Source organism: Triplophysa rosa, linkage group LG5 (assembly GCF_024868665.1).
Source record: "Triplophysa rosa linkage group LG5, Trosa_1v2, whole genome shotgun sequence".
Lineage (NCBI taxonomy): Eukaryota > Metazoa > Chordata > Actinopteri > Cypriniformes > Nemacheilidae > Triplophysa > Triplophysa rosa.
Window position 1 is genome coordinate 23,412,634 of NC_079894.1, and position 12,721 is coordinate 23,425,354.

At 40.8% G+C, this 12,721-nt stretch overlaps 1 protein-coding gene across 2 annotated transcripts in view; it reads right to left on the reverse strand.

Moving 5' to 3' along the window:
• The window catches only part of per2 (period circadian clock 2), a 41,939-nt gene that overhangs the window by 9,999 nt on the left and 19,219 nt on the right, over window positions 1-12,721 (reverse strand). For both annotated transcript variants that reach the window (XM_057333261.1, XM_057333260.1), the window contains exons 6-17: window positions 12,447-12,648; window positions 11,192-11,243; window positions 9,608-9,750; window positions 8,579-8,657; window positions 8,394-8,500; window positions 7,757-7,907; window positions 7,154-7,262; window positions 6,866-7,006; window positions 1,986-2,061; window positions 1,741-1,906; window positions 710-831; window positions 360-545 (exon numbers count right to left, since the gene is read on the reverse strand). In XM_057333261.1, the coding sequence (XP_057189244.1) occupies window positions 360-545; window positions 710-831; window positions 1,741-1,906; window positions 1,986-2,061; window positions 6,866-7,006; window positions 7,154-7,262; window positions 7,757-7,907; window positions 8,394-8,500; window positions 8,579-8,657; window positions 9,608-9,750; window positions 11,192-11,243; window positions 12,447-12,648 (1,534 nt within the window). The remainder of the gene's footprint in view (window positions 1-359; window positions 546-709; window positions 832-1,740; window positions 1,907-1,985; window positions 2,062-6,865; window positions 7,007-7,153; window positions 7,263-7,756; window positions 7,908-8,393; window positions 8,501-8,578; window positions 8,658-9,607; window positions 9,751-11,191; window positions 11,244-12,446; window positions 12,649-12,721) is intronic.

Sequence of the window (12,721 nt, forward strand, 5' to 3'; positions counted from 1 at the left end):
GAACAAGACCAGGCAACTCGAGTGATATTTGTAACCCTGGACCACAAAACCAGTCATAAGTCCAGTCATTTATAAATTATACAAATGCTAAATATTTTCAGCATTGACACGGCTGGAAAAAAGAGCATTGTACCACATGCGCGCCACGTTGTGCTTTATTTGAGCATGCTTGTCGCGCATCTACATAAAAAAAACTTGCGCATGCAAAAGACGTGAAATATGATTGGCCCCTAAGTGATTCGTACAGGGCATGGTAATAAAAACATTCTGGGCTTCAGCCCCCTTAGCCCACCCCTTGTGCCGCCCTTTCTCATTAGGTTTTAGGACAGAGCCATTATAAGACCAGACAGAAAAAGTACCTTTTTTATCTCCCACATGTACAATAGTGCTGCGGAAGCTGCATTGGCTGGTGATGGACATCACACTTTCAGGTTTACTGAGCAGTGGAAGCGGTGCGAGAGACGGACTCACGACGCCAGAGCCTGGGGCCTTCTTAGACACGTCTAATGATGAGAGACCCGGCCGGTCCTTCAAATGGCCAGATTCTAAAAGAAAAGAACAGAGAAGAATTCAAAAGTTACATTTTACTAAAGAAATCAGACAAGACTGATTTTTCTTACACACTCAGATCAGATCACATAAGACGGAGGTACAACGTATTAGTACAAGACAAGATCATCAAGATGTTTTAAGTGGATTTGTTCAGTACCATTAGACATTTGAATGGTGTTCTCAGTCGCTCTGTGCTTATCCTCATCTGAGGATGTCATGTTTGAGGAGGATTGGCACTTTCTCTTCACCGTGATGGGCATGTTACAGCTCTCCAAATACCTGATGGAGAGAGGAAGCCGTCGTCAATTGAAACAAGGTTTACAAATGATCGAACAGACTAAATTCAAAATAAAAGCACACAAGAGGGACCTTGCTTTGTCTTTATTACATTGTTGTGTACTATTCTGACGATATAATCCCGTTTATTAAAGTCGTGACACTGGAAATCTAATGACATTTGTCCTTATCTCTACCTTAGCAAACTTCAATGCAGACAAACACAAGATGACATATAAAAACCTATCAAATAAAAAGTATTTTAATAAAACGTATTTATTTTCTTATTGCTTTAAGAAAGTATCTCTCTTAATCCCCTTTGTAATTTTGTAACAGTATACAGTTAAGACCTACTCAATTCTTATCAATTTGCATACAGAAGCTTCAGTTAAACTTTGAATGTTGTCAATTCTAGAACAAGTTGTATGTACAACAATAAAAGTTTACAGCAGATGCTTTCATCGCTTTTTTAGATGCTTTTGTACAACAACTTACTAATGAAAGAGCATTAACATTTTGTCAGTGTTACAGAATTTTGGAAAGAAATTATTGAAATTTCAGTGTCATGTTTTAAATTTTGGTCAAAATACTGTGATTCTATCATATTGTGAACCCGATTTCATTTATTGTATCCGTATTGTGAGTTGAGTGTGCTTTGTATGACCTGCACGTGACTGAGTTTCCGATGCGAAAGACTTTTAATGAAATTCCAGACATTACAAAACAATGCAAATCAAATGTCCTGAAGACACACAAAGTTCTCATTTATGAGTACACAATTTAACTGTGCAGGCCAGACGATCAATAAATCAATTACATTCAGCAATCCAGTCGAGACAGTTTCTTTCCGTGCACTTCTAAGAAACCTTCACTAATCAGGTTTCACGGCATCGTGATTTTCTCTCTTCGTACCTTATAACACTGTCCAGGCAGCTAATCTGCTGATAAGAGTAGACGGTCTGGTCTTTGAAGGCCAACTCCTCTTGCACAGCCGCCTGTTGCTCCTTGGTGGACTCTCTCCAGTTGACGGGGTGTGCCGAGTCTTTGGGTCGTACCGCTGGACTTTTCTGAAGAACCTCTGCAGGGAAGAAGGTACAAATTCAATGACATAGAAGAACGCAGATGCAGAGATTCATGTGGACATGAATTGAACGTACTCATAGGGCTTTTCTTCGACTGCTGCTCTTGGCTTTTTTGCATGTGTATTCCTTTGCATATCTCCTGAAAGCTCCTCTGAATTAACACAAAGACAAACCCAAATGAATATGAGCATGAAAAATGAATCCCATCAGAACGTCATAAACACAAATTATATATTTTAAATAGACAAATTTTCCCCCTCTGGGATACCGGATGACTCATCTTGCATTTTTAATCCTAATGCTCTAGAATGCTCTCAATGAACTTTATGGTCAAAAAATTCTGTGTATGAGGTTGAAATCCTTCGTTTTTATTTTATGTTCATGAAAAATAAACAACAAACAAACGATTAATCGCATCCAGAATAAAAGTTTGTATTTACATAATATGTGTCCGTGTATTGTGCATATTAATTTTGTATTTATAAACACAAAAACATACACATAAATGTATATATATTTAATACAATTTTGAGATGTATTATTTATATTTACCAATAGCTGAAATTACATATAAACGTTTATTAATATTTATATATATATATATATATATATATATATATATAGATATATATATAGTTTTTAAATTTTCTTAAATGTATGCATGTATGTGTATGTGTGTGTAACGACGGTGCGTGGGGAAGAACCCAAATGCAGGCAGGCAGTAAGGGGTTAACAAAAACAAGACTTTATTAACAAAAAACGCAAAAACAAACACCCTCAATGGGGAAAACGGAACTAAGAAATATACATAAAACAAAAGACTTCCCACGAGGGGGACAAAACGTAAAACAAGCACAGCGGAAACAAAACTAAGGTACACGACCAAACGTCTTAAATGAAACAAGGCAGGATAAAACACAAAACTCACACTACACGAACAGGGCGAGGAACAGGACCACGGGTAACAGCACGAGCAAGGGCACAAGAACAGGAACAAGGTACAAGAACATACAGAACGCAGTACAATCCACGAGCACAGGACAAAGAAACAAGAGGGTATTTAAAGGGAAGACAAACAAGGGATAACGAATGAAGGCAGGTGTGGAACATAAAACACTCAGGGAAAGATAACAAGGAAACGAGAGGGGCGGGGCCAATGACGAGACACTGGAGAGAATGTATATTATTGTCAAAAGGACAATAATATGTTTCTCTCCACACATAACCAAAGGCTTTGTCATGACTCTGCTACAGGACCAAGAAAAACATGACTAAATGAAGCAGAGCCATGACAGAAGCCCCCCCTTTAATGAGCACCTCCAGGTGCTCACCAAGGGGTAGACGGACGAGACAAGACCGACTGAGACAGTGACAAAAACCAGACAAACATGGTGAACATGACAAGGGGCAGACAGGACAACAAGACTACAGGATTGGGGTGGGATAACAAAAATAACAAACAAGGGAGGGGGGGTGGGGCAAAACAAGAGTTCATAGGGGGAAGTCCAAACTGGTTGGGGGGAATAGTCCCAGTCCCCGGCTGCGCTCGAGGGCGCGGAGTCCTGGGGGACTTAGGACAAGTCCTGGGGGGAACAGTCTTTGACCCTGGGAGTTTCCCAGGGGCCGGCTTGGCTGCCGGACTGGGGACCGGCTGGAAGGCCGACTGGACAGGGCTTGACGCCGGCTGGGCAGGGCTTGACGCCGGCTGGAAGGCCGGCTGGACAGGGCTTGACGCCGGCTGGAAGGACGGCTGGACAGGGCTTGACGCCGGCTGGAGGGTCGGCTGGACAGGGCCTGTCACCGGCTGGACAGGGCTTGACGCCGGCTGGATCGCCGGCTGGGACGCCGGCTGAACCTCCGAACTGGACGCCGGCTGCACTGGACTGGACGCCGGCTGGACCACCGGACTGGACGCCGGCTTGATCACCGGACTGGACGCCGGCTGGATCACCGGACTGGACGCCGGCTGGATCACCGGACTGGACGCCGGCTGGATCACCGGACTGGACGCCGGCTGGACCACCGGACTGGACGCCGGCTGCACTGGACTGGATTCCGGCTGCACCGGACTGGATACCGGCTGCACCGGACTGGACAACGGGCTGGACACAGGACTGGACACCGGGCTGGACGCCGGCTGCACCGGACTGGACGCCGGCTGCACCGGACTGGACATCGGGCTGGACACAAGACTGGACGCCAACTGGATGCCGACTGGATTACCGGACTGGACGCCGGCTGCTGCACCGGCAGGGAGGGAAGTCCGCGCTGCCCGCCGCTGCCTCTTTCTCTTCAGCCGAGCCACCCGCCTGGAGGTCAGCTGAAAGAAAGAGGCAAAGGGTGCGGCTGGCTCAGGCTGGGACTCCTCAGACGTGGAGCCCCAGGACTCACGTCTCCCCCGCTTCCCGCTGAGGCTTGCTGGCGGCGGAGAGGAAGGTGTGGCGACGCCCACAACCCCGATCCGCAAGGGACCGTCCTCGGGGATAGCCGCCAGCCCCGTGAGAGGCTCCGCCATGGACACTCCCCTGGGCTCCTCACGATTCATCGCGAGTTCGACCTGGTCCGCGAAGCCCAGGTGTCTCAACCGGCGCATCTCAGCTGGCTCGAAGGGTTCATCGAGGCAGCTGTTGAAGATTACCTTCAACTCTGCCTCGGTGAACCCAGAGTAGCGAGCGGTGGACAGGAAGTCCATGGAGAAGTCCTTCACAGGAGTCCCCCTCTGGCGGAAGCCGAACATGACGTGAGCCTGGCGGCTCCTGTACGCCTCGTCCGACTCCATGCCTGCTGGGTTCGGTGGTGGCTCGTGGATTCTGTCACGACGGTGCGTGGGGAAGAACCCAAATGCAGGCAGGCAGTAAGGGGTTAACAAAAACAAGACTTTATTAACAAAAAACGCAAAAACAAACACCCTCAATGGGGAAAACGGAACTAAGAAATATACATAAAACAAAAGACTTCCCACGAGGGGGACAAAACGTAAAACAAGCACAGCGGAAACAAAACTAAGGTACACGACCAAACGTCTTAAATGAAACAAGGCAGGATAAAACACAAAACTCACACTACACGAACAGGGCGAGGAACAGGACCACGGGTAACAGCACGAGCAAGGGCACAAGAACAGGAACAAGGTACAAGAACATACAGAACGCAGTACAATCCACGAGCAAAGGACAAAGAAACAAGAGGGTATTTAAAGGGAAGACAAACAAGGGATAACGAAAGAAGGCAGGTGTGGAACATAAAACACTCAGGGAAAGATAACAAGGAAACGAGAGGGGCGGGGCCAATGACGAGACACTGGAGAGAAAGTATATTATTGTCAAAAGGACAATAATATGTTTCTCTCCACACATAACCAAAGGCTTTGTCATGACTCTGCTACAGGACCAAGAAAAACATGACTAAATGAAGCAGAGCCATGACATGTGTGTATAAACACAACGTTAATATGCACAGTACACAGACATATATTATGTAAACACAAACTTTTATTCTGGATGCGATTAATCGTTTGACACCCTTACAAACAATATAACTAGTGCTGTCAATCAATTAAAAAATGAATCGGATTAATCACACATAACAATAATATTTTAAAATATACTTTTACATTTTAATAATTTTACATTTAATCTTCAAATTGATGTAGAAACAACATATTTCTTTAGCAGCGTCATTTTATGAATGAAAGAAAACATTTTGATATTAGTACTGTAACTGATGTCTCTATTAAATTGATTATTTTAACATTAATTATAGCCATTCAACAATATAATTGAGAGCTATCATGACATATACAGAAATTGAAGGAAGTTCTCAAACACTTTACAGTCTTTAATGATAAATTATAAATTAAATGCAGAAGAATTCTCATTAAAGCTACAAAATCACATTGATTTCTTCTTTTATTTTGTTCTTTGATTAACATTAGTGACAGGAGTCACAGCAGCACGTTTAAGAACGTGGCCCCTTTAAGAGCTGTCTCAGTACGCAGATCGTACTTTTCACAACTCTTTGCATTCGTTTAAGATTTTATTTTACACTTTGAAGTCTTGCTTAAGAAAATGCTAGACAAAACGGGCTTTCTGACATAATCTTGTATGGTTTTATCCATTGAAGCACGAAAGAGAACTCAACACGGATGCGCTGTCTGACAGAGATTCACCGACGCAGCCTTCAGCCCATGACTGTTTACACCAGACTGGACCTCGCGTTGCGTTTTGCCGCGTCCCACAGTTTAGAAGCTGTCTATCTTCATTGAAAGCATCAAAGCAACTATTTAAAATAGCGCTTAAGTGGTTTAAAAGCCTGTACACGAATAAGAGCGTGATTACATAATGTAACGCTAGACAAAGAATGTCAAAACAAACGGATGCTGCGTTAATTGCGTTAAATATTTTCTCACGCGTTAATTTGAAAAAATTAATCGCATGCGTTAACGCATTAACGTTGACAGCCCTAAATATAACATTAGATAGTGTTTAACATATCAGTAGACGTGCTGCTCGGTGCCATTATATTAAGCTCAATGTAAAGTCGTCCTGTAAATACACTGCATTGTTTAAAAACATGTCTTGCTTACATCCGTTATTGACATATTATAGAAAAATGACCCATGCGAGTAGTGTATATTGCCGTGGCTGATAAATCGGAAGATATTTAGATTTTATCAATGATCAGCATCGGCCGATAAATTTTACAAACATGTATATGTTTGACTGCCATACAGTACGTTTGCATTTTATGCATAAAAATGCTACTAAGATGTAAAGGACAGTGCTTTCTTAATATCGGCATCGGCCATTAAAAAGCCCTTATCGGTCGACCACTACATACATGCAAGACAAGTATACAGATGCATTTTAATGACCTTTAATTGTGAATCTAGATCATCTTCAGACACAACAGGGACTCCATTAGCAATGCATCTCTCATTGTGTCATGTGACTCACCGGTTTGGCCCGTCTCTCATTCTCGTCCTCCTGACGCTGGCGTGTTCCATTGCCATTACTCTCACTTGAAGATGCCACGCTCAGCAGGTGATCATTACTGCTCAGACTGCCATAACCGCTTGAGCCGTTGTTGTGCACCGGCTACACACGAACACATTAAGACACATACATGTTTTTATTGTCTCATTTTGATAAGCCGCCTCATTATGTCTTACAAAAACATTTTCTGCGACTGCATTTGGTCAGAGTTATATAGTAAATAAAGACGTTGTTTTTAAGTTTTGGCACCTGCAGGAGGAGTCTGTGAATTTGTTCAGTGATTTCCTGGATGTCCGAGTCCACAGGTTTCCCCTCAGCCACAGTCGGAGCTGCAAACACATCTTCATTCACTGGACCCCTGTCAGGATAGACACAAATCATACATATCACAACTAGATTTTTACATTTTCTAAAAAAAAACACACTAACCTTGTGCAAAATGATACTGTACAATCGGTGGAATTAGTTGTAATAAAGGTTTTTGCCTAAAGGCCAACTGACACCAAGGATGATGAATATAAAGATAAAGTGTTAAAAACAAATCTAGATTCAAGAAAATGTTCTCAACACAACTATAACAATAAAAACGCAGAGAAACAATATCTTAAACATCACTTTAATTTTTTCCCCACTGATGAATGAAAAAACATTAAGAGCCACTGAAAATCCATTCAAATATAAAGTTGGACACTAGCATCTTTATCATTTTCGTTCATGTTGTGAACGGGCCTTTATCACACACTAATAATGTCAGTTTATCGAAATGTTACAAATACAAACGTGACTGTAGTGGTTGTATTGTTACAACCATAAATACATATTTTTCAATCTTTATTTATCCTGTGCACTCACATGCGAACTTTGTGCCTGCCGATGACAAAGGAAACTTTGCGGCTCCAGGGATTGACAAAGCTGGACCAGCTGGTATCTATGGTGATGTACTCTCCATTTCGAGCGCAGAAGCGGATGGAGTGGTCAAACGGTTGGCCGGCATTCTGCAGAACTGATGTGACAGAAGAGAAAGCTCCATCGGGTGAACTATAAACTTCAAATGGTTTTCTTCACAGGCTGTTTTGATCATGAAATGGAAACTCATAACCCGCTTGTCTTACATGGTATGATGTTGGTAAAACGGGCTATTCAAAAAGAATAAAGGGCGTTATCTATCGGGATTTGATTGGGTCGTGAAAATCTGGGGGAAAGGGAGGGGTTAAAAAATATGAGATTCTTGGTGATGTCAGCCAAAAGGCAAATTCATTTAAGAGGTGGAGAACGTTATTACATCATGAAGAAAGATGAAAAAAAACAATGTGTTTTTGCATTGTAAGTTAAGCAAAAATTGACACACACACATCACTTTTGAGAAAGTAAATATGGACAGATTTAAGTTTGTGTTCGCTGTCTCAACTTGTCTTTCAAAAATGTTCTCAATAAAGAATAAAGTTTGGCAGTCAAACAAAGCCACCCGTTATCCAATTAAAACACTCACTCTTCCTGTGGATGCCGAGCATGACTTGTCGATCACTGGGGTGCAGGTGCAGTAGGACAGGTGTGCCAATCAAATCCTGCGGTAAGTATCCTAGCAACGGAACAGCCCTAACACAAAAACACAACGCAGGCTTAAACATAAGAAATGATGAAAATCTGATAAATCTGCGCAGGATTATTACTCACCTCTCGTCCACATCCTGAAACACACAGCTGGGAGTGTGTGTTGTGGTGAAAATCCGTTTGTCCATGGGGATTCGGGGAGCTAAAGGGGGAACAAGAGTAAACAGCATCCTAAATATTTTATCTTAAAAATTTGTTAAAATGTTTTCTTTGATTATTATCCATTTAAAATTAAGAGAATTTACAAAGGATTGGAGTCACTTAGGGTCACCGGTTCCTATTTATATTTCGCTCACATTTTACGATACTGATAAACTCATTTAAAGTATGAAAGAACAAACTTTGGCAATTTAACTACACCAATTGTTATGACAAAAAATCTAAAATAAATCAATTTATTAACCAACTTTTTTAGGTGTCAACCTGGGATGCTTTTTAAACAGTATGCAGCTGCTTTGTAACAATGAAAATTGTAAAAGCGCTATATAAATAAAGTTGAGTTGAGTTGAGTATTGAAGGAGTAAATGTTTACTTATTCAGGGATCTTATTGTCTGCCTTTTCTTTATTATTTGGTCTAAGTCATCCATTTCAATGACATGTTTTTCATAAAATGTTTGTTTTGTTATTAAATTGAGATAACGTATTTACGAAACGCGCTCTGTAGAGCAGTTTGTCCTTTAAGGGCTACTGTAGAAACAACATGGTGAATTCCATGTAAGGGGACCCGCGGTGTATGTAGATAGAAATAACTCATTCTAATGTAATAAAAACATAACGCTTCATTATGACACCTCTGAAAACATAGTTATGCATATTGTATTGCATTTCTGTCAATAGACCCTCCAAAGAAATCTCTATGTAAACTACACAACACGCTGACAACAGAACAAGCTGTTCCTCAATTACTTTATTGCTGTTTTACATATCAAAACTTGGTCCTGAACCGGTGTTCCGAAACCAGTAAATGTCAGGCTAATGGAAAATTTGTAGCTTACATAGCGTAAATAATCTTTTACTCCACCACACTTGTATGTACGAGAACAAGCTAAGCTTTATATCACAGCACAATATAATAATAGGAGTGGACGGACCTTCATAGCCGGAGTGCACCCTCTTGGCCAGCAGGAGGCAGCAGAACTGATCTTCATAATGTTCAGTGTCCTGCACTTTCATCAGATACGGTGTCATTCTGAAGGGGTAGTACTGAAGATCTCCCTCACACTCTTTCCCTCCGCTGAAGAATAAGACCAGAGAAAGTTACACTCGCACACAAAATCACATTTATAACACACACAATTACTTTTTCTTTAATGTGTGGGTGCCATTGATGTCATTTTAATCTTATTGGAAGAACTACCTACGCTTCATTCTAAACTAAAGTCAACCGTGCAAAGTTCACGTGAGGAGGACAACTGCAATGACGCACAAGCTTACAATGGTACAAAAGTTTTAAATCCAACTGAGTCAACACAACATGTCATCTCACGTAAGATGACTCATTCCTTAAACAATAAAAGTGCACACACACAAAGGTTTACATTCAAAATTGGGACATACCACAGACATACATGCAATTACTGCCTTAATAATGGGCTAGTTAATTCAAACATGAAAATTCTTTCGTCATTTATTCATTTATTTTGCTCACTATGTTGACCGGGGTTCTTCAGTAATTACAAAACTGCAATCTGTTTACTGAATGTTTTCCATTTCCAGCACATTACTGTGAATCAATGGGGGACTTTCCATAGACATACAACACATGCTTATTAAGCTATCTAAATTGGGACGTTCCATTTTTTGTATTCAATACACAATACATACCATAACCTAACCGTAACAGAAAACAAATTTTCTTTACAATTTTTACTATAAATGCTTATATTTATTGCTCAGAGGTTGCTGTTTTTATTTTTTTCTGTACTTAGTCTCAGATGTTTCCTTTAAAAGTAAAGAGTACGGAGGTGAAAAATGAATGCATTTTGTATATGTAAAAGGTTAGCGCGAATGACGCGGCGCAAATTAAACGTTTCGAGCATTTGACGTTGAAAAATCGGAACTTTGGCGAAAATTCGCGCCATGTTAACCAATCAGGGCTTGCTCTAGTAGTGACGTGATTATGACGTAGCAGCGGAGGCAGAAATCCGAAACAACAATGGAGGACAAAATCATCGTCGATGTATGTGGATACCCGGAGCTGTACAAAACATCTTACTTTTATCGAAACAGGAATTAAAAGGATCTTGCTTGGAAGAAAGTGAGTGAGGAGGTCGGACAATATGGTAAATTGTAAAAAATGATCTTTACTCAATTTGAGCTATATATATATATATATATATATATATACTGTATATATACTGTATATATATACACGAGACTGGAGCCGCCTGGCAGAAGCCCCTCCCATGACGCGAATTCGCGTCTGTTCTGAAGTGAATTTCACGTGCAAATGAAGCGAGTAAACTGAAAATGTTCAAGCATCCAATTACGAGCGAATAGCGCGATTTATTCGCGTAAGTCGCCTTTGGTGGGAACGCTCTATAAGGCTGAAGCAAATCTTTCCATTGCATTTTATTTAATCTCATTGATGTCTAATTGAGATATTAAATAGATCTTGTCTGTGATTTTTCTTTCTTATGTGAACTTGTATCCAAAATGCAGATACACACACTCACCTGATGCGGCAGAAGAAGGATTTCTCCTGCATGCAATCTGCTGGTGATGATTCTGAAAGAGGAAAACAAGAACGTAATGACTTTAGGCAAAGTCCTTTTAGGGAAGTCTTGCCACTCCACGGCCATGTCAATCTGTTAATATGTATATTCTAATATATACTACCCTGTACAATGTCTCTTATATGTTATTATCCCCCATTTTCTGTAAAATAGTCTTTATTTTATATATGCATATTTTCGAATCTTTTAGACTGTAAATCTTATTTTATTGTATTGTCATTGTGTTGAATGTCTGTACTAGAAGCTACCAACACCAAAGAAAATTCCTTGTGTGTGCAAGCACACTTGGCAATAAAGCTCTTCTGATTCTGATGTTTGCAACGCGCCTCAAGGGCAGTTCAAACAAGACGTGAATGGGGAATACTGATATTTCTACAATCGCCGGCTAATATCCCTATTAAACAACATATTTAAAAACAACATTTAAAAATGACGTAAACTGTACCATAACGTTTGTTTCCTATGATCGAATTATTTTTCATTTTGCTTTAGCATATTGAGCGTTGCGTTCCTCCCCATTCATTTCAATGGCAGAGTGACGCATCTTGTTAATATTAATATCTTTGTTTTAGGTTTAATTCAACAGTATGATGTCATTCAGAGGTGAACAGATCGACGTTCACCTCCAGTAGAAATTGATTGCTATTTCTCTGTATATTTATGCATTACAAGCAGCCAGCTGGCTTTGTTCATGAATAAGAATGATGTGCGTCTGTTATGTTGTGTTCTAGTAAAAGCGTTTATTCCACATTTCGTGACTGGTTGAATCAAACTGAAAACCACTGTCCTTGAAAATCTCTGTGTAAAAGAATCAGCAAGCAAAACTGACTTGTTCTGATGTTGGTTTGCGTGTCCTGATAATGTATTGCCATACGTGATGTAAATGTATTCATGGTGTGGAAAGATTAAGGCTAGAGATTTCACTTAAGCTCATATTGTTGATGTAAAAGCTGTTTTCAAACTCTAGGTGCAAAAAACCCCCCACACCTGATCAGATTGAAGACAGCAGGCTTTGGGGATTTGATTGGACTGGAAATTAAAAATCCATTTATGTAGAAACATCTTTTAAACATTAACATATAAAAGTGATTTTCATGTGTTAATGATTCCTGTATTATTCCAGGAATGCTTTAGGATATGTTTCCCTAACATGCACACATTGGTCATGCGTGTCTGCTGTCTTCATGTGTCATACCTGCGCCAGTGCACATGCTCCAAGACGGCAGTCTGTACGGTGTGGTGAAGCTATAAAACATGCTAACATCCTGTGGCGTAAGAAACTCCACGAATTTAGCATTCTTGAACACCTCCCGATTGCAATTCAAGATGGAAGCCGCCTGGTCTGAAATGTAGACGATCTTTCCAGTGATAAGTGACACAGCGACTGCAAAGATATCCTACACAACAAGCATGCCACAATCAGTGATTTCTGATAACAATAACTCAAATCTGCATTCAATACAGCTCTCT